Consider the following 20,527-nt stretch of genomic DNA (forward strand, 5'->3'; position numbering starts at 1 on the left):
ATCACCCTGTGAGGTTACTTTCCATAGAACACCTTTTTTTTTTCTGTCCACAGTTTCATATAAAAACGAAACCTCTATAATGTGGAGAAATTGGACCTCTCACACATTACTGGTGGGAATGTAAGAGGGTGTAGCTGCTTTGGCAAATAGCCTAGCAGTTCCACAGAGTAACCATATGACCCAGCAGTTAACTCCTAGGCAGATACCCGGAGAGGCAAAACCATATGTACACACAAAATTTGTCCAGGAATATTCATAACAAACACATGAATTAATAAAGTTGTTAAAAATGTTTTAAGAAAGAGGCCTCTGGGCATAGGCTCAAAATGTCTGAAGTTACTTGTAAAGGTAAGGTAAAATAAATATAAAACGTCAGCTGTAATGTGAGTTGTTTCTGATGGAACATAGACAATGTAAAAAGGGGAGCAAACAAAACCAGTTCTACTTAAACTTCCGGGTCAAATTTTTAAAAACTGAAGACTTTATTTTAATTTGGTTACATTTCCTTATGTATGTAATCAGCTTTTAGGTGCCCAGCTAATCCAGTACTGAGATATCTTCATTTAATTGTTTTTATTTATTTATTTTTTCAAATGATGGTAGTTTTATTTTTTCTTTAATTCTTTATTGTTTAAAGTATTACATATGTTGCCCTAGCCAATTTGGCTCAGTGGATAGAGCGTCGGCCTGTGGACGGAAGGGTCCCGGGTTCGATTCCAGTCAAGGGCACATACCTCGGTTGCAGGCTCCTCCCCAGCCTGGACCCTGGTCAGGGTGCATGCAGAAGGCAACCAATCGATGTGTTTCTCTTGCATCGATATTTCTCTCTGTCTTTCCTTCTCTCTTCCATTCTCTCTAAAAATCAATAGAAAAATATCTTTAGGTGAAGATTTAAAATAAATAAATAAAAATAAAGTATTACATATGTCTCCTTTCCCCCCCATTGACCTCTCCCCGGGACTCCCACCCCCTAATTATTTTTAAATCGGACTTCCACACTACAGTTCTCTGTTATGAAAGATAAACAACAACACTAGTACTGAGCTTATTTATTTGCTGACAGAATTTCTTATAGCCTTTAATTTCCATTATGGTATTTACTTGTATTATCCTCTGCTAGGTTTTATTGTGATCTCTTCCTGGCTTCCTCGTTGATGGCCCTTCTGTTCCAGAACTGCCCTTCCCAGCCCCCCCCCCCCCCCCCCCAATGCCCTTAATCAAGAAGTACAGTCCTGGCTATAAATAGCCTTCATTCCCAAATAAAAGATCTCTGGTGGCCTAAACTGAGCCAAAACAAACAATGTTGCATATACCTGGTTTCAAAAATCAATTACTGCCCAGAGTGCTATCCTATTGACCCTGATGTTAGAAATCCTATTCTATCCTCACAATGGGCCACCCAATGGCAAATTGTGGGAATTTGCCCCTGTATTGAATCCTCAGATTCCTCAAATGTAAGTAAACAGAGGATTTTAATTGGGATGAATAATCCTTTATAATAAAAGGCTAATATGCAAATAGAATAAATGGCAGAACAACTGGTCTCTATGATGCGCACTGACCACCAGGGGCAGATGCTCAATGCAGGAGCTGCTCCCTGGTGGTCAGTGCGCTCCCACAGGGGGAGCAACGCTCCACCAGAAGCCAGGCTCACCACTGGCGAGTGCAGAGGCAGTGGCAGGAGCCTCTCCTCCCTCTGTGGCAGTGCTAAGGATGTCTGATTGACGGCCTAAGCCATCAGTCGGATATCCCCTGAGGGCTCCCAGACTGCAAGAGAGCACAAACCGGGCTGAGGGGACACCCCCCACCCCTTTCAGTGCATGAATTTCATTCACCAGGCCTCTAGTCTTCTATAAATTGACCTTGGCAGTAAGACATACCACATGTAAAAAAAGAAAAAAAAAAAAAAAAAAAAAAAGACATACCACATGTATAATAACTTTTATTTTCTCCAAACATCTCCAAACTCATACTTTATATGACCATTATGTTTCTCCTTCTATGCTTGTAAAATGTCTTATTCAGATTTTCAGAGTAAACCCATCCAGGTTTGCTGTTCCCTAGCTGAGCAGCAATAATGCCAGAATAGTCATAAATGTGCTAGGAAAAGAATTGTTTTTATTATAAAAGGAACAAAAGGAGGGGAAACTGTCAGGTAATTTTCCCTGCTGCTTTATTTACTATTCATTGTACATAAGATTAAGAAGTCACAGTTTCACCCTGGCCGGTTTGGCACAGTCGGCCTGCGGACTGAAGGGTCCCAGGTTCGATTCCGGTCAAGGGCATGTACCTTGGTTGCAGGCACATCCCCTGTGGGGGGTGTGCAGGAGGCAGCTGATCGATGTTTCTCTCTCATCGATGTTTCTGATTCCCTATCCCTCTCCCTTCCTCTCTGTAAAAAATCAATAAAATGCATTAAAAAAAAAAAAAAAGTCACAGTTTCTGTGTAGAATGACTTTGGATCTCCAGGGCCCCAAATACAGGCAATCAGTTTTAAAAGTAAAACAAAAACAAATAAAAATAAGGGGTATGATAGCTGGGGAAAATGTTTTTTGAACTTTAATTGTATACTGCTTGTACAATGTTGACATATATATATATATATATATATATATATATATATATACACATATATATATATATATATATACTAGAGGCCCGGTGCACAAAAATTTGTGCACTGGGCAGGGGGGGGGGGGGGAGGAAGGGGGGGTCTCTCAGCCTGGCCTGTGCCCTCTCGCAGTCTGGGACCCCTCAGGAGATAACGACCTGCTGGCTTAGGCCTGCTCTCGGGTGGCAGAGGGAACGCCCAATCCCTAGGTACAGCCCCTGGTCAGGCTCAGAGGAGGGCCGATTGGGGAGTTGGGGCGCCGCCCCCTGTCACACTCAAGGCAGGGTCGATGGGGAAGTTGCGGCGCCACACCCTGTCACGCACAGAGCAGGGCCAATCAGGGGGTTGGGGCACTGCCCCCTGTCACTCACAGAGCAGGGCGGATCAGGAGGTTGGGGCGCTACATCCTGTCACACTCAGGGCAGGGCCAATGGGGAGGTTATGGCTCTACCCTGTCACACACAGAGCAAGGCCCATGGAGGGGGTTTGGGGCGCCACCCTCTATCACCCACAGAGCAGGGCCGATCAGGGGATTGGGGAGCTCCCCCCTATCAGGCACAGAGCAGGGCTGATCAGGGGGTTGGGGCACCTTCCCCTGTCACACACACAGCCGCAGGGAAATCAGGGGGTTTGGGCGCTGCCCCCTGTCACGCTGATCCCAGTGCCGGGAGCCTTGCTGCTCCACTGATCCCAGTGCGGGGAGGCATATTACCCTTTTACTATATAGAATAGAGGCCTGGTGCACGGGTGGGGACCGGCTGGTTTGCCCTGAAGGGTGTCCTGGATCAGGGTGGGGGTCCCCACTGGGGTGCCTGGCCAGGCTGGTTGGCAGGTGACTGAAGCTCCCAACCGCTCCTTTTCTTCTTTTTTTTTATTTTTATTTTGGGCCAGCTTTAGCTCTGAGGCCTCGCTGCTGAAAACATTGATACAATGTTGTGGTCAGGCTGGCTGAAGCCAGGCTGAATAAAGCAGGTTTCTAGGGTTTTGTTTAGCTTCTATATTTGTTACATAGTTGCTTAGAGTTGCAGCTGAGAGGCCGGCAAGTGAGGCGGGGAATGTTGGAGTTCGCCATCACTGGAGCAAGCAAGCCTCCCTGTTCGCTTCAGTGCATGGCTGCTGGCTGCCATCTTGGCTGACAGTTAATTTGCATAAGGATATGCTGATTAGCCAATGGGAAGGGTAGCGGTCGTATGCTAATTACCATGTTTCTCTTTTATTAGTGTAGATATTTTTTTTTAAATATATATTTTTTATTGACTTCAGAGAGGAAGGGAGAGGGAGAGATAGAAATACCAATGATGCCCTGACCGGTTTGGCTCAGTGGATAGAGTGTTGGCTTGCAGACTGAAGGGTCCCAGGTTCGATTCCAGTCAAGGGCATGTACCTTGGTTGCAGGCACATCCCCAGTAGGGGGCTGCTGGGGTCCAACCCCCGCAGGTCCAGGGGTCCCCAAAGGTGTGGATGAAGTCAGAGAAGAAGGAATGACACGGAGACAGCCTTCAGTTGATCAGCAGCCTAGTCAGGACCTCTAGCCAGGATCTCCAGCCAAAGTTCTGGTCCGGATCTGATGTTTATTGTCTTGTTACATCTGTATTTATACCAGTTGATTTTAATCCTGTCAATTTCTATTGCAAAGGTTAGGGCGTTTCTTATCTCCATTCCAGGGAGTAAAGATTATGTAGCTTAAGGGTGATTGTTTGTAGTTAAAGTGATTAACTACCTGCCTGGCACTTAGTTAAGGGGTTTTATTCCCTCCCTAACTTCAGGGAAAAATTCCTACCTGGGAAAACAACCTTTCTCGGAGAGGTGACCTTGGTTAAAACACATAGCGCCAAGAAGGGGAGCAAACATATTAAGAAGAGTATGCCATACACGCCAGGTCCCTTGAAACATATGTTGTGCAGATGTTTCTTCTCTGCAGCGACTGTGTCAAGCAGCAAGGATGGACCGGCTCCCGGCAGGGGGCATGCAGGAGGCAGCTGATCGGTGTTTCTCATCAATGTTTCTGACTCTATCCCTCTCCCTTCCTCTCTGTAAAAAAATCAATAAAATATATTTAAGAAAATACCAATGATTAGAGAAAATCATTGATTGGCTGCCTCCTGCACGCCCCCACTGGGGATCAAGCCCACAGCCAGATCGGAATCAAACCCATGAACCTTTAGGCTGCAGGCTGACACTTTCTCCACTGAGCCAAACTGCCTAGGGTGACATTTATATTTTTGTATAAAGGACTTATTTATGCAATAACATAGATAAGCTGTGCCTCTCCTCTCCTGCTTTCAACCACCCCATCTCTCTTCTTATAACTTTAGCGTTATAAGAAGACGTGGCATACACGTCAGCTTGGCAGACTTCACATCCTTTTCCACCCCTTCTTCCTCTACCTTCTATAGAAGATGGAAAGTTAGCCCTAACCGGTTTGGCTCAGTGGATAGAGCGTCGGCCTGCGGACTCAAAGGTCCCAGGTTTGATTCCGGTCAAGGGCATATACCTTGGTTGCGGGCACGTCCCCAGTGGGGAGTGTGCAGGAGGCAGCTGATCAATGTTTCTCTCTCATCGATGTTTCTAACTCTCTATCCCTCTCCCTTCCTCTCTGTAAAAACTCAATAAAATATATTAAAAAAAAAAAAAAAGATGGAAAGTTAAACACTCCATCTCCTACCCTCCCTTGCAGCCAGGACTGACCATGTGGCTCAAGAAAATGAAACCACAAGTTCAATGAATAAAAAAGAGTCTCCTAAAGGAAGTGGAGGGTTGTAACTAGTCCTGCCTTTGCCCCTCAGTCCCGTTTTTTCTACCTTGAATTTGGATGTGATACCTGAAGAAACAGCATCCATCCTTTGGCCATGAGATCATGAGCCAACATGGTAGGGCAGAGGGAAGCCGGAGCTTGGGTGTTTGAGGACAGTTTGGAGCCTTAATACCAGGCCTGGACTGCCAACTTGCTGTGTAAGAAAAATATCACTCATTTGTTTAAACACCTTGAGTTCAGGCTTTCTGTTATTTGCAGACAAGCACATTCCTGTATGACACCTGGTTTCCTGCCCTTTCTTCCTAATTGGTTATGCTACCTGCCTCCTAGGACAGGGGTCACCTTTCTACAACACTGATCTGACCGCTTCCCTCTACTATTTAAAACACCTCCCAGTGCCCCCACCCTCCATTGCCTAAGACCTGTGGTTCTCAAATGTTACAGTTCATTAGCATTACCTGAAGGACTTGTTCAAACACAGATTGCTGGATTTCTCCTCCAGAGTTTCTGATTCAGTAGATCTGGGGTAGGTCCTAAAATGTGCATTTTTAACAACTTTGGGGATGATGCTGATCAAGGACCACGTTTTAAGAACCACTGGTTCAGGCTAAAATTAAAACTCATTAAGATCAAGTTTAAGATCATTTACAATTCACCTTCCCAGTCTGGTGGCTATTCACCACATTCCTTGTTATTTCCCAAGTCACCTCCCACTTTTTGCAAAGCCAAGGTCTAGACTCCTTTCTCCTGAAGAATTAATTTCCTACCTTCTCCTCTACACTCCATTGGCACGTCATAATTTTGCTAAACTGTGGCCCTGAACCAACAGTAGAGACATCACCTGGGAGCTTGTTAGATATGCAGAATCTCAGGGCCCACCTCAGAGCTGCTGAATCAGAATCTGCAGCTTAACAGGATCCCCAGGTGACTTTTGTGCTTAGTGAGGTGTGAGAAGTACTTACTGCTGTGCAGGGCCTTGTGCACTATGATAGATTCTTTGATGACAGTATTTCTTTTGAATTCTTCAACAGTCCTATGGATCATCATCACTGTCTACAAATGATGAAAGAGGAAGTGGAGGCTAGTAGTAGCAGAGCTTGTATTCAAACCTAGGGCCATCTGGCTTCAAAATCTGTGCTTGCTCTGTTGTAGAAGACCGAAGAAACCCAAGCAATGCTTAGAGAAATGGAGTTACACAGCTTTATTATGCCGGCAGTCTCAGAGGAGTTGCCTCCAAAGTCTGAGCAAACCAGTATGGTGGAAGCCCTTCTTTTATCCCCTTTTGGTTTCTTTGTCCCCCCCAAAATGGATGGGGACTTCTGGACCTTTTGTGGGCTTTGCAAAAAGCCCAGTGGGTTTGGATGGGGTTCTTGAGATCATATCTAAGGGCCTGGCGCCAGCGCTGATAACCCCCTCCAGGGGTTGTGTATGGTTCATGGTTTATGGCCTCTGTAAAATGTGAGCATTTAGGTAACAGGTCTTGCAAGACCAGATTCTGGAGAAAGGGGCAGTGACTTAAATATAAGTTATCAAGAAGGTACATTAAGTTGCTGGCACAGATTCAGATTGCTAACCCCCCAAATACCGGGGTTACATTGGAATTAGCGTTTTAGCCTTCTCAGCTCCACTATACCAATTGTCTCTCTATTACAGGTCTTGACAAATAGTATTGCCATCATCCATCCATAGTTCTGTCTCCCTGTTTGTGTAAGGCAAAGTCCCTTTGAAACTGGACAACTAGTGGGTCAGGGCTGCCTGTCACTACTTGAGCCAATTAAGCAGAGACAGGTGCTGGGATCCAACCCCAGCAGGTTCAGGGGTCCCCAAAGGTGTGGACGGAGTCGGCGAAGAAGGAATGACATGGAGACAGCATTCAGTTGATCAGCAACCTAGCCAGGATCTCTAGCCAGAATCTCCAGCGAAGTTCTGGTCTGGATCTCCAGCGAAGTTCTGGTTTTTATTGTCTTTGTTACATCTGTATTTATACCAGTTGATTTTAATCCTGTCAATTTCTATTGGAAAGGTTAGGGCGTTTCTTATCTCCATTCCAGGGAGTAAAGATTATGTAGCTTAAGGGTGATTGTTTGTAGTTAAAGTGATTAACTACCCGCCTGGCACTTGGTTAAGAGGTTTTATCCCCTCCTTAACTTCAGGGAAAAATCCCTACCTGGGAAAACAACCTTTCTCGGAGAGGTGACCTTGGTTAAAACACATAGTGCTAACGGGAGCAAACATATCAAGAACAGTATGCCATATACGCCAGGTCCCTTGAAACGTAGGCTGTGCAGATGTTTCTTTCCTGCAGCGACTGTGTCAAGCAGCAAGGATGGACCGGCTTCTGGCAGACAGCGTTGAATCATGTCTGAGCGTTTATTCCAATAATGCGGGCAGCATGGGAAAGCAGCAGGCCATCCTGCCTCCCCTTCTTACCCTCTCTCCCCAGCTGCTTCTATTGGGTAGAAGGACAAAGATTACATGGGGAAGTGGGAATAAGAATGGGTATGCAAAAGGAATACAAATGGGTATTACAGGCATGGGGAAGAAGGCAAGAGGAATAAGAATGGGTAAAATGGTTACAGATTACAGGTAATGCAGGCAGGTTTGCACAGGTGCGGGGGGTGGGGGGCAGGGAAGAAGCAGGGAATAAAATGCCCAGCCAGGTCAGAATGTGCTTTCTTTAATCAGAACAAAACAATCACAGTTAACAGAGCATGATTAATATTTCTTACAACTATAGCTAGTCCCCACTAGTCTATTTCTTTTTTTTTAATATACTTTTTAATTGATTTTTTACAGAGAGGAAGGGAGAGGGATAGAGAGTTAGAAACATCGATGAGAGAGAAACATCGATCAGTTGCCTCCTGCATACCCCCTACTGGGGATGTGCCCGCAACCAACGTACATGCCCTTGACCGGAATCGAACCTGGGACCCTTCAGTCCTCAAGCCGACGCTCTATCCACTGAGCCAAACTGGTTAGGGTTCCACTAGTCTATTTCTGCCCCTAACACTATTGTCCCTAGGCTTCAAGGATGAAAATTACACACTGAGACAAGAAAACAAAAAAATTTTTTTTCCCTCACTGACAACTCCAGTTCTGATAGCAACTTTGGGTAGGATGGGTTTCTTGAAGAAAAGTTTATACAGCATTTTAAAAAATGTCACAGCTTTATTGAGCTATAATTTATATATCATCTAATTAACCCACCTATACACATTTTACTAACTATGCAGATGTTGGGGTACAGGTAGGGGTTAGGGGAGCAGTAGCAGAGTAAGTCAGGAATAGAAGATTGGGTAGCAATCCCTTAGTACTTCCACTTAGCATAACAAGAGAGGCAGTAGCTGTGACCCAAACCGGGGATCACTAAAGGACTTTGGAGACTTTATAATTTACCCTGTTTCCCGCCCCCCCCCCCCCCTTTTTAAAACACATCTCTTCTGCTTCCCATAGTGATTATCAGTCAAATAAATATCCATTACCTACTCTGTTCCAGGCATTTTGCCAGGTCCTGGGGACAGAGTTAGGATAAAAAGATAGACTTGGTTCTTGTCCTCAAAGAGTGAAAAATAAACCCACTTGGGGAATCAGGAGACTTCTTAGACAAGGTAGCATTTGAGCTGGACTCAGAACCAAAGAGAAGGTTGTTACTGAACCTAAATTTAGACAGAAACCCAAAACCTAATGATAAGGTCAAGGAAAGTCACTATCTGTTATATAAGATGCCAGGAAATCATTAGAAATGATTTAATAAATATTGATGAGACTTTTCAGTTCTAGGCAAAGTCAAAGTAGGCCATTTGTCATTGGTACTCTACTTTCTAGCCATTTTCTATCTCCTTTCCCTTTTCAGCGACCTTGAGCTTTCTGAAACTATCCACTAAGGCATCTTACCCCAGCTGATCCTTTCTCCCGAACTGATTTCTAGGCTAGAGATTCTTGGCCCTCATCTCACTTTGAAGAGTCCACAGTCTCAGAGAGGGAGGTAAAGCGTCAAGTAGCCCTAGCCAGTTTGGCTCAGTGGATAAAGCGTTGGCCTGCGAACTGAAAGGTCCCAGGTTCGATTCCAGTCAAGGGCACATGTCTGGGTTGTGGGCTCGTTCCCCAGTGGGGGACTTGCAGGAGGCAGCCGATCCATGATTCTCTCTCATCAGGGATGTTTCTATCTCTCTCTCCTTCTCCCTTCCTCTCGGAAATCAATAAACATATATTTTAAAAAAAGAGTCAAGTAAACAGAAAAGTTCGCTGACAGAGGTATATAGAGTGTATGATGGGAGCACACCGGAGCTTATTTAACTCAGACTGGGTGGAAAGAGGACGTTCACAAAAGCTGCCCTGAGGAAATGAATCTTAGCTCTCTCTGAGAATATGGGAGATAGCTAGAGGCCAGGGATTCCAGCAGAAGGAAGCCAAGGCACAGAGATAGATAAGCTCTTGTAGCATTCTTCCCCACCCCCTACACACCCAGGATTTGGGGAATTCCATATTGTATTTGTTTTGGCAAGAAGCAAAGCCTTCCTCTCCCTGAAAATTTCAGATCTCTCTCCCAGGCCCTTAGCAGCCAGCCAGGTATATGAACTAGAGTCACCCAGTTATTTCCGCCAGGGGTATCTTTATTTTCTTTTTAAATATGTTTTTATTCATTTCAGACAGAGGAAGGGAGAGATAGAAACATCATTTATGAGAATCTTGATCAGCTGCCTCCTTCATGCTCCCTACTGGGGATTGAGCCTGCCAGCCTGGCATGGGCCTTGATGGGAATCAAACTGTGACATCTTGGTTCATAGGTCAATGCTCAACCATTGAGCCACACCGGCCAGGCCTGCCAGGGATTTCGAACAAGGACTAAGTAAGGTAAAGATACATTAGCAGTTATGGTGGATGGGCATGGATGTTCTTTTGATTATTTCTGCTTAAAGATCATTGTTGTGTGTATCAAATGTCTTGACTGCCTTACTTAGGAATCATCAAATATAGTCCTAACTGGGGCCATGGAAGTGGATAAAGTTACCTAGGATAATTATCTGCAGGGTAAGAAGAAAGCCTGATGATTGAGGATTTAGGAGTGAGGAAGAGCCCATAAAAGTAAAAGGAAAAGTGTAAGGGTAGCCAATATAGGAAAAATATAATCAAAGAGCATCAAATTTGCAGGAGTTAAATAAGGGAAGTGTTATGCCCAGATTTCAGGATCCCCAAGAAACCACACCAGGGAGCCAGCCGTGTCCGATGCAAAAGCATAAGAGTCTTTATTCGAGCCAAAACCGGTTTGGCTCGGTGGATAGAGCGTTGGCCTGCGGACTGAAGGGTCCCAGGTTTGATTCCGGTCAAGGGCATGTGCCTGGGTTGCGGGCACATCCCCAGTGGTAGATGTGCAGGAGGCAGCTGATCGATGTTTCTCTCTCATCGATGTTTCTAACTATCTCTCTCCCTTCCTCTCTGTAAAAAATCAATAAAATATATTAAAAAAAAAAAAAGAGTCTTTATTCGAGCTAGCTCGGCTCCCCCACCTCGCCGACGCAGCAGCAGGAAGCAGAGAAAGAGAACTCTGTGTGGAGAGAGGTTTTATAGGGGGGTTGGAGTAAGGGGAGGAGAAAGGACTGTGGGCCCTGCCGATTGGCCAGGCGCAAGTCGGTGTCTTGTTACACAGGATGCGGTCATATCTATGGCGACTTCCCTTGATTGTCATTGGTTAGTTTAAAGAAGTCCTGAGTGTGGCTAGCAGAGGCTTGGGCTTCCGGGAAGAAGCCTTGCCAGCACATGGCCAAGGTAAGATGGAGGGCGTAGCACTTACCCTGGGGCAAGATGGAGGGAGTAGCCCTTACCCTGGGGCAAGATGGAGGGTGTAGCCCTTACCCTGGGGGAGGGCCTAGCCCTCGCCCTTTCAGTAAGAATTTTGGATTTAGCAACAGAGATGTAATTGGCGCCAAATTTCTGTAGCAGTGTATGTGAACCAGATTGTAGTGTATTAAGAAGTGAGGCAAGAGAGACTTTTAAAAACGTGGGTGTAGTTAGAAGGGAATTTAGAGCAGCAGAAGGTATTTTAGAGATGGGAGAGGTGCCCAGCCAATGTGGCTCAATGGTTGAGCATCAACCTATGAACCAGGAGATCATGGTTCGATTCTCGGTCGGGGCACATGTCTGGGATTGTGGGCTCAATGCCCAGTAGCGGGTGTGCAGGAGGCAACTGATTGATGATTCTCTCTCATCATTGATGTTTCTCTCTTCCTCTCCCTTCCTCTCTGAAATCAATAAAAAATGTATTTTAAAAAGATGGGAGAAGCTTTGGGAAAACGTTCATAGAGAGAGGTTGAAAATCAGAGAGGGAGATAGAGGGAAGTTCCTAAGATGCCAGATGAGGGGAATTCAGAGTTTAGATGGAGAAGGGATACCTAAGTCATGAAGAAGAGAGAGGATGGGGAATAAGTATGGAGGGCAAGATGTTGAGATTCTACCTCATGTCCTTTTTAAGTCTTTGAAGGAGAAGGCAAGATCAACTGCTGAGAACAAAAGAGAAGACAGGGGTATGGTGAGTGAGCTGTTACAGAGAAAGGGAAAAGAAGAGAGTAGATGCACATTGAAGGCTTGCCAAGAATATCTTGTTCTGTTGAGGTTGGAGATAACAAAATTTTTGAGGTATCATTTGACAGCTAATTGATTTTCTCTACCAGGGCTCAGTAGCTTGGGAGTAGGAGGAGAGAAGTCCAACAATTGGGTTGATACACATGTCAGCAGGAGAGTAAGTGGAATGGGAGATCAAACGGGTGAGGAAATTTTGCCTGCTGGTGAGTGTGGTTGAAATGTGATAATTATGGAATGTAGACTGGGAAGGGATATTGGGTAATCCAGAGGCCTGCCTAAAGAGACGTTAGAAGATTGGAGAACTGGATAAGATCAAAAGGAAGATCATGGAATGAGATGAAAAGAAAAGAAGGCTATGGCAAAAGACAGAAAGACATTAGAGTCTAAGGTTTCATAGGAAGAGTAATTCTGGATAATGAACTGATTTAAGGCTTTGCCTTGTGTGTTAGTGGAGTGAGTTAGGGGGAAAGTTTGTTGACTAGAGGTAAAAATAATAGGAGGCTAGAGCAAAGGGATGGGTTCTATATGCTAAAATGACCCAGGATAATGGCAGAAATTGTAACCACAGAACCAGCTCAAAATGGTCCTATCCTGTTTAATGAGATACTGAGTTGCTTTTCAGAGACAGCAGACCAGCACAGTTCTTACAGTTCAAAAATGAACAAGTGATGTGTGACAAGCTCAACTCCCCCTCCCACCTTGTGGGAATATGATGAAGACCATCTGTAAGCAGACTGTGAGAATTTACATCTGGCAGACTGCCCGCTCTTCAGTAAAATAATGGCCAAACCGAAATTGTTCTCAGGTGTGAGCATGGATTGTAAACAGTTTGCAGGCAACCACATTCCTCCAGCTGCATGCCCTGTGTGCTGTTTTCTGCAGTCTATATAACCCTGTACAGAGAAAGCCTATGTTGGGGAAAACTTCACCGGCTGGCCACCCCCATGCACAGAATATGCTTGCGGTTTCCTTGGACCTTGGCTGGCTCTTTACATAAGTAATTTGTGAGTTTAACTAATAAAGGTGACTGAGTGATGTGAAGAAATCAATGCCATTGAGATGTTTATTACTCACAGATCCCCTAGAAGAAACAAGGGGCAGGGCATGCCACCCAGGGCCACCCACAGGGGAAGTGCCAGCGTCAGTCAGGAACCAGAAAGGGGATGAGGGGAAAACAGGCCAGAGCCTTTACTGGGGTTTCCATGGGAAAGTCAAAGTGGGGCAGGGTAAACTGCTTAGTACTGGTTAATTTGAATAATTCTGTTGGGCTCTGGGGCATAGGGGCTGTTCTTAGTTGTCTGGGACCTGGCCCCAGGATGAGTTAGGGAAGGGGATAACAGGCTTGGTGTGTGAGTTAAAGGAGGTGGTTGGGGGTATGGACAAGGGGTTGTTTGGTTTATATATGAAAGGTGGGCTCAATGCCAAATTGTTTACTGCCTCTAGAAATCACATAGTCCTGGGAGGTGGTTTCTCTCCAGGCAGTAAGGTCCCCAAAGATGTCAAACATTATAAAATACGTAAAACTTAAGAAGACCTCAACATGACGAGGAGTAAAGCAACCCTTTTGATTATCTGTCTCCATTAACAGTTAATAAACAGGAGAAACAAAAGGCAGGTATAGCCCATTTCCCCCTCATTCCATATACGAATACAGGTGATTTTTTAAAAAAATTGATTTGAGAGGGAGGGAAGGAGGGAAGGAGGGTGGAAGTGAGAGTGAGGAAGAGAGAAGCATCAATTTGTTGTTCACTTATTTATGTACTCATCGGTTGATTCTTCTTATATGTGCCCTGACCAGGGAGCAAAACTGAAACCAAAACCTTGGCATATCAAGGAGGCTCTAACCAACTGAGCTACCTGGGCAGGGTGAGTACAGGTGATTTTTTAGAGAATATTTAAAGTACAAGAGGCTCCTATTCTTTACCCACTATCCATGGTTTTCCATATACTAGTATAAGCAATCCTTGCCTGGCTAGCATGGCTCAGTGGTTGAGAATTGACCTATGAACCAGGAGGTCAAAGTTCAATTCCTGGTCAGGCCATATGCCTGGGTTGCAGGAGGCAGCTGATCAATGATTCTCTCTCATCATTGATGTTTCTCTCTCCCCCTCTCCCTTCTTCTCTGAAATAAAAAAATATATATTTTTAAAAAACAAAAAAAAAAATAAATAAAAAAATAAAAAACCAACAAAAATAAGTAATCCTTGTAGTTACTTTATGAACACACCAGTAAATACACACATATATTAATATATATTTCCTCTATCCCTTTTCCACATAACCACTTGGATATATTTAAAACAAAATAGAACAGCCTTGACTGGTAGCTCAGTGGTTAGAGTGTTGACCTGCACACTAAGGGTTTTGGCTTCAATCTCCAGTTGAGGTGAGTGCAGGAGGCAACCAATTGATGTGTCTCCCTCAGGTGGATGAATCTCTCTCTCAACCTCCTTCCCCTCTCTAAAAATCAACAGAAAAAAATATCCTCGGGTGAGGATTAACAAAAAACAAAACAACAAATTTTTGGTAAACAAAATTTAATACACCCATATAATCAAGTAATAATGGTTAAAAGACATTTTATTAGATACAACTTTTAAAAAATACTATACACAAAATATATTTAAACAAAACATGTAAGTATTAATGTGCTACAATTGAATTGAGAACAAAGAAATACAAAGCCTTTTTTCTCCACTGTGAAGACTCTAGAGCCTCTAATTGAAGGCAAATGACATATGGTCATTCTGTACAAGTTCTAAAGCATATTATACTTCTGTTAAATTTTGTAATTGTGTTGTCTCAGATAGCTCCAGAAACTTCAACACAAATTTAAATGAAGAAACCATGGAGGGGTGATGGGGGGTGGGGGTGGGGGGAAGAGTAAGAACTTTTCCCAGAAAGTTAACTGGAAAAGTCTGGAGAGAGAGAGAGAGAGAGTGAGAGAGAGAGAGAGGGAGAGAGAGAGAGAGGGAAAGGAACAGTACATAAAGGAACAAAAATAAAATTTACTTTTTTGACATTGGATGTAGATATTGCAAATGATGTTTACAAGGGCTTATTATTTAATGTAAGATTGATGTGTTTTTCCTGAATATCTTAAAAAGCACCTTGGTATAAAAACAAAACAAAACAAAAAACCCCAAACAAACCAAAAAATATAATAAAACTCCAAACACCCAACAACCTTTCTCATTTTGCCAAGCAACCACACAGTTGGTGCTAATTAAAAAAATTAAGAAGGACTGAAATGAAAAAAAAAAAAAATTAAGAGGTTTATTTACTCTGTAGTAAACAAATATGAAACTTTTCTAAGATTAAGCTTTATTTAGATTGAAAAAAAGTTGAAATAGCACTGGGAGAACTTAAGGCACAAATTCAGATGCAGTCATTTTAAAAATATTAAAATTCTTTTCTTTGGAATAATATATAAAATAAGTTATGACTAATGCTGTTTAAAAGAATTATGTATGATGACTATCTTTAGCACTAAGTAAATTTAATATCTAGGCAATCACACAAATGTAAAACATTTATATAAAATATTTTAAAATGTTTTAAGTATGTTGAAAATGTCTCTGGAATTCTCAATTCACACTCCTGGCTCAAGTGGTGTGTAAGTATAGCTAGCTACTCAAACCTACTGCCTTAAAGGTCAAACAAATTGCCCCATTCTGGTTACATGATATGGTGAATATATTTACTTAACTAAAAAGAATAATGGGTTGAGGTGATGTAAACCTGGCTTTTAATATAATGCACAACAAATTCTAATAAGGCCAAAATTATGTTGAGGTTAACTGGTGTCTTGAGTTTACTAAAATAAAGGCCGTCCACAGGAAGCCTTTAACAGACATTATCTTATCACATGGCACCACATACATAGCAATTTTTATTCTTTGAAAATACAGTCTGGAGTAGATGTCTTTTCCACATATATATCTCAAGACACAACAGGCACACACGAACAACTCGACCCCTTTCTTTTCATGTATGGGTTCTCACAGCAATTAAACAAAATCTATTGCCTGGCCAGGGTGGCTTAGTGGTTGAGCATCCACCTATGAACCAAGAGGTCACAGTTCCAGGTCAGGGCACATGCCTGGGTTGTGGTTAGAGGCAGCCGACCAATGATTCCCTCTCATCACTGACGTTTTCCTCTCTCTCTCTCCGTTTCTGTTCCTCTCTGTAATTTAAAAAAAAAAAAAATCTATTGCCATATCCAGACAAGAGGAAAAGAAACACACCATACAAAACACACCTGGTTTGCATACTGACAAAAGTAGTATAATTGAACCTTTGTCTTTCCTGAGTTTCAAGAAGAGTTTTTGACAGTAGAGATACATAAACAATTCATATTCACTAAGAGAAAATGTATCAGTCCACAAAACATTTTCATCTTCCTAAATACAAAAGAATGAATGTTCAACCACTGCCATGTGTGAAGCCCTTTACCAAATTAAATTTACTCTAGAATCACGAACCAAATTAAATTTACTCTAGAATCACGAACCAAATTAAATTTACTCTAGAATCACGAACCAAATTAAATTTACTCTAGAATCAAGGTTATTTAGTTATGGCACTTTAAACCCCCCAAATAAGCAAAAATGATAACTTAATACCCTCCCTGAGTATTTACATCATTTTTCTTAAACACCTGTTTAAATGGAGTAAATATCTATATTTTAGTTATCTAGGGAAGAAAAGGTTATTTAAAATCCAACAGGCTACCAATTCATACCTGTGCAGTCAAGTCAGTGGGAAGATTAGAGTAGAAAAGGAAGGTTTTCTGTGGTAAAAATTAGACCACTCTAATTTTTCACTCACATATAGGAACACATGGAAAAGGATTAAAGTTCATGAAAAAAACAAACTGTACTTTTCGGTTGATCCACAAAACATACTTTCAATTCCCTTTCTCACTGAGTGGGTTTAGCAAATGCATCTCCACCTCCATTTTGTTTTCTGACCTTGTAAAACCATATGTATTATGTACATTCTGGCTATATACAAGTATTCATACTAATACTCATCATGTACTTTTAAATGTAAAAAAGTAATCTAGAAATTCCCAAATAAGAAAATCTTCTGAAATGGAATTTAATAAGGTCAATTATTTTTTAATTTATGTGTTTTTTTCCTGATCATTACAAACTTATACAACTCTTGGTGTTTGTACTAGTATATAAGTATGTAGATGACCTTAATCTCTACAGACATACACATGTATATACATATACACTAACCCAAAGGCTTATATGAGCATTACCTATCAAAAGAAAATCTGTCAATGATGTGATGACAGTATGAATATAACCTGACCAATTTGGTAGATATATCCGTTTTTATATACTAATTATATCCTAAAATTCTTTTTGTTTTTTAAAATGCTAACACCATCATTTACCAAGAATCAGTAAAGGAAGATAAATAATTAAACAAAATTAAAATATCATTTGGGTAACTTTAAAAATAGTTCTTTAATTTCCTAGTATAACTAAGTTCTTGGTTTGAATACTTAATCCTTAGGCTTTAATTTCCTAGTATAACTAAGTTCTTGGTTTCAATACTTAATTGATGTAGTTTTAATTATGTAGAGAAAAAATTAAACAATATTGGTATGAGGTCCATGTTTAAACAAATTCTGTTCTATTGAATTTCATTTCAAATTACTACAGTGAACATATGGATATTAAAATAAATGAATATCAAAATACAATAGCTAATATACTTTTACAATAGATAAAAGTACCAGAATACAAGTTACCTTGAGAAAATATTTTTTATGTGAAATGTCTGTATTTATGAATGGGCATGATCTTAAAAATAAACATGAAGTAACAAGTATCATCTGTATAATCCTCAGCATTTACACTTTTCTCATGCATTATCTCATATACTGCAAAGAATTTCTGAACTAAATAGATTCCACTATCTACACAAAGGATATAATGCAAAAGTAGATATTTACTCAAAAATTAAAACAAGTATCCTAATAGTACATACAATTATTTTTCAATTAAAATGACAGAAAATTATTTTCTGAATTGCTCTGACAATTACCACAAAAAGGTATATATCATTAAAAATTATGATTTGAAAAGTAAAATTTCCCTAAAAATTTGTAAGTTTTTTAGAGTTTTCCTCAGAATTCTGATTCCAGCTAAGCATTTAAGTTGATGCCATATATTTTATTTGATATCTCTGTTATCATTCTAGGACAGTGATGGCGAACCTTTTGAGCTCGGTGTGTCAGCATTTTGAAAAACTCTAACTTAACTCTGGTGCCGTGTCACATATAGAAATTTTTTGATATTTGCAACCATAGTAAAACAAAGACTTATATTTTTGATATTTATTTTATATATTTAAATGCCATTTAACAAAAAAAAAAATCAACCAAAAAAATGAGTTCGCGTGTCACCTCTGACATGCGTGTCATAGGTTCGCCATCACTGTTCTAGGATAATAAAAGTAAGTTTATCAATGTTAAGTTTTTTATTGCTACCTTGGTTTTAACAGAAATGTGGTGACACTCCAATCATATATTTGCATCATATCTCCTATGACAAGGACTATATTAATTATAATGTAAGAACACAACAGTGCCTGGGAAGTTGAAACATAGCAGGAAACCTGGAACATCCCTAAAATGTTGTAAATTACACCGGTCCACCGAGAAATAACAGTCAGTTATGCTGTAGTTCCTGCTACTCCATTTGCTTTAGAAAGAAATTTTAAGTTCATCCCTGAATACTAGTAAGTTTTATAAACTGGAGTTGAAAAACTAGACAAAGGCAATTTGTTGTATAGAAGCTTGGGAATTTTGATCAATAATTTACACAATGGTACCAAATGAGATTAGAAGACTGCAACTACTGCCATTAGTTTATTCAGACAGTTAATTTTAAAAGAAAAATGGGCCGACCTAGGTGGGCCCTGGTTTATCCTTTGAAGACAACTTAATTGTAGAGACTCCCAGGACTTAAGCTGGTCACATGCAAGTAGGATAACCAGGGGAGAAGTCCTCACCCAAAGCACCATATTAATGAGGTCAAACCCTTCTGGGCTGGGGAGAAGATCTGTCCCTGCTTTTCACAAGATAATATTACAAAATGGATTTCAACTCCTTTGCCAGGTTCACGAGAAGGAACCTCTTTAAGAGGCATTAGAGATGATATGCTAAATACTTTTGAGAGGCACAGTGAGTCATTTTCCTTCCAAAGGATCTTAATTTTTCCTTAGAAAGTAACCTGTCATTTTAACGGCATCTGCTTTTCTATCTTCTACCCAACCTCTTCTCAAAAATACGTTTAATATAAGACAGCAATTCTACACATGAAGTAATAATTTGGTATCTTACTCAAATTGCTGTCATCACATTTTTATCAATTACAGAAAAAAATCCTTTCAGTAAAATTAATCAGTTTGAATATATTTTTAGTGACAAAGATTTTGAAAACTGATTTTTCCTCCTTAGGATGTGTTGTAAGCATTACGTGATTCAACCTAAATGAAGCCTTAAGTCATGCAATTTTCTATCTGTCTATATGACAAAATAAGGAATATACAGTCTTGCAGATAACATACATAAATGAAGAGACCAATCACAAATTCTTACAAGGGAATCAGACAGAATTTCCTATTCCACATAGGTTTCTCACAAATATTTACAAAGGTGCATTTTCAAAGCCCAAGCAACACCACTATTATCTTCAACAACAACCCAAACCCCTTTTGTTTTCCAATTACAGGGAAGGCTTTATTACAGTCTGAAAGATTAATATTTTGGGGAGAAAGGCACCACAATTACTATTTTTACTTTTTGTGCATATGGCACAAAGGAGATATGCCAAGGTCCCACTCTGGAGCTTTTGAAACCTCTCATCTTGGATCGGTGTGGCTTCTTGGGTGAAGCATCCTGGCGTTAGAGCTTAAAGCATTTCTCATTGTATCTATGGATAGTCACACAGCCATGATAGGACACTGGCCTGGGCATTGCAGCTACCCCTGTGATGATGCTTGTTGCAGGATCATAACAGAGAATAGTGTCTGTGGCTTCTCCATTTTCCCGTCTTCCACCCAGGATATATATTTTACCATTACACACAGACATACCACAGTTTTCCTGTTTTAACAAACACATAAAAAACCCCACATTAATTGTTGAAGGTAAGAGATTTGGTAGCAAGTTGAAAAGTAAAATAAGACATGGTTTAACACTGTCAATAAAAGGAAACATGAAATAAGCTCCCTTTTGCTAACTTTTACTCTATGTGCGAGTGCTAATTTTGCATGGATGAAGTGAGTGTTAAGATAAAATATATGTTAGTAATTGGGCCAAGTTGGGGGGGTGAAGTGAGGGTGGTGGGCTGAGAGATGGGTTTTAGCCTAATGATAACTGAAAGAAAACATCTCTGAAGAGCTTGGCTTGCTTCTTCCAATACAGGAAGGTTCTTTATTATAGGAAGTGGCTATTATATGACCACAGGTTAGGATAGTATCTTCAGGTATAAAAGAATTAGTGAGTCTGGTCGGGTAGCTCAGGTGGGTAGAGCATTGTCCCGATATGCCAAGGT

At 41.2% G+C, this 20,527-nt stretch overlaps 1 protein-coding gene across 5 annotated transcripts in view; it reads right to left on the reverse strand.

Moving 5' to 3' along the window:
• Positions 1-7,274: 7,274 nt before the first annotated feature.
• The window catches only part of KLHL24 (kelch like family member 24), a 41,930-nt gene continuing 28,677 nt past the window's right edge, over positions 7,275-20,527 (reverse strand). For 4 of the 5 annotated variants that reach the window (XM_070406716.1, XM_070406715.1, XM_070406717.1 and 1 more), the window contains one exon: positions 14,466-20,076. In XM_070406716.1, the coding sequence (XP_070262817.1) occupies positions 19,876-20,076 (201 nt within the window). In that variant the 3' untranslated portion in view covers positions 14,466-19,875. Of the gene's footprint in view, positions 7,816-14,465; positions 20,077-20,527 lie in introns of those variants that run through there. The other variant, XM_070406719.1, reaches the window with a different exon arrangement.

The sequence above is a fragment of the Myotis yumanensis genome, unplaced genomic scaffold (genome assembly GCF_028538775.1).
Source record: "Myotis yumanensis isolate MYYU_CA2020_CCGP unplaced genomic scaffold, mMyoYum1.0.hap1 SCAF_2, whole genome shotgun sequence".
Classification (NCBI taxonomy): domain Eukaryota; kingdom Metazoa; phylum Chordata; class Mammalia; order Chiroptera; family Vespertilionidae; genus Myotis; species Myotis yumanensis.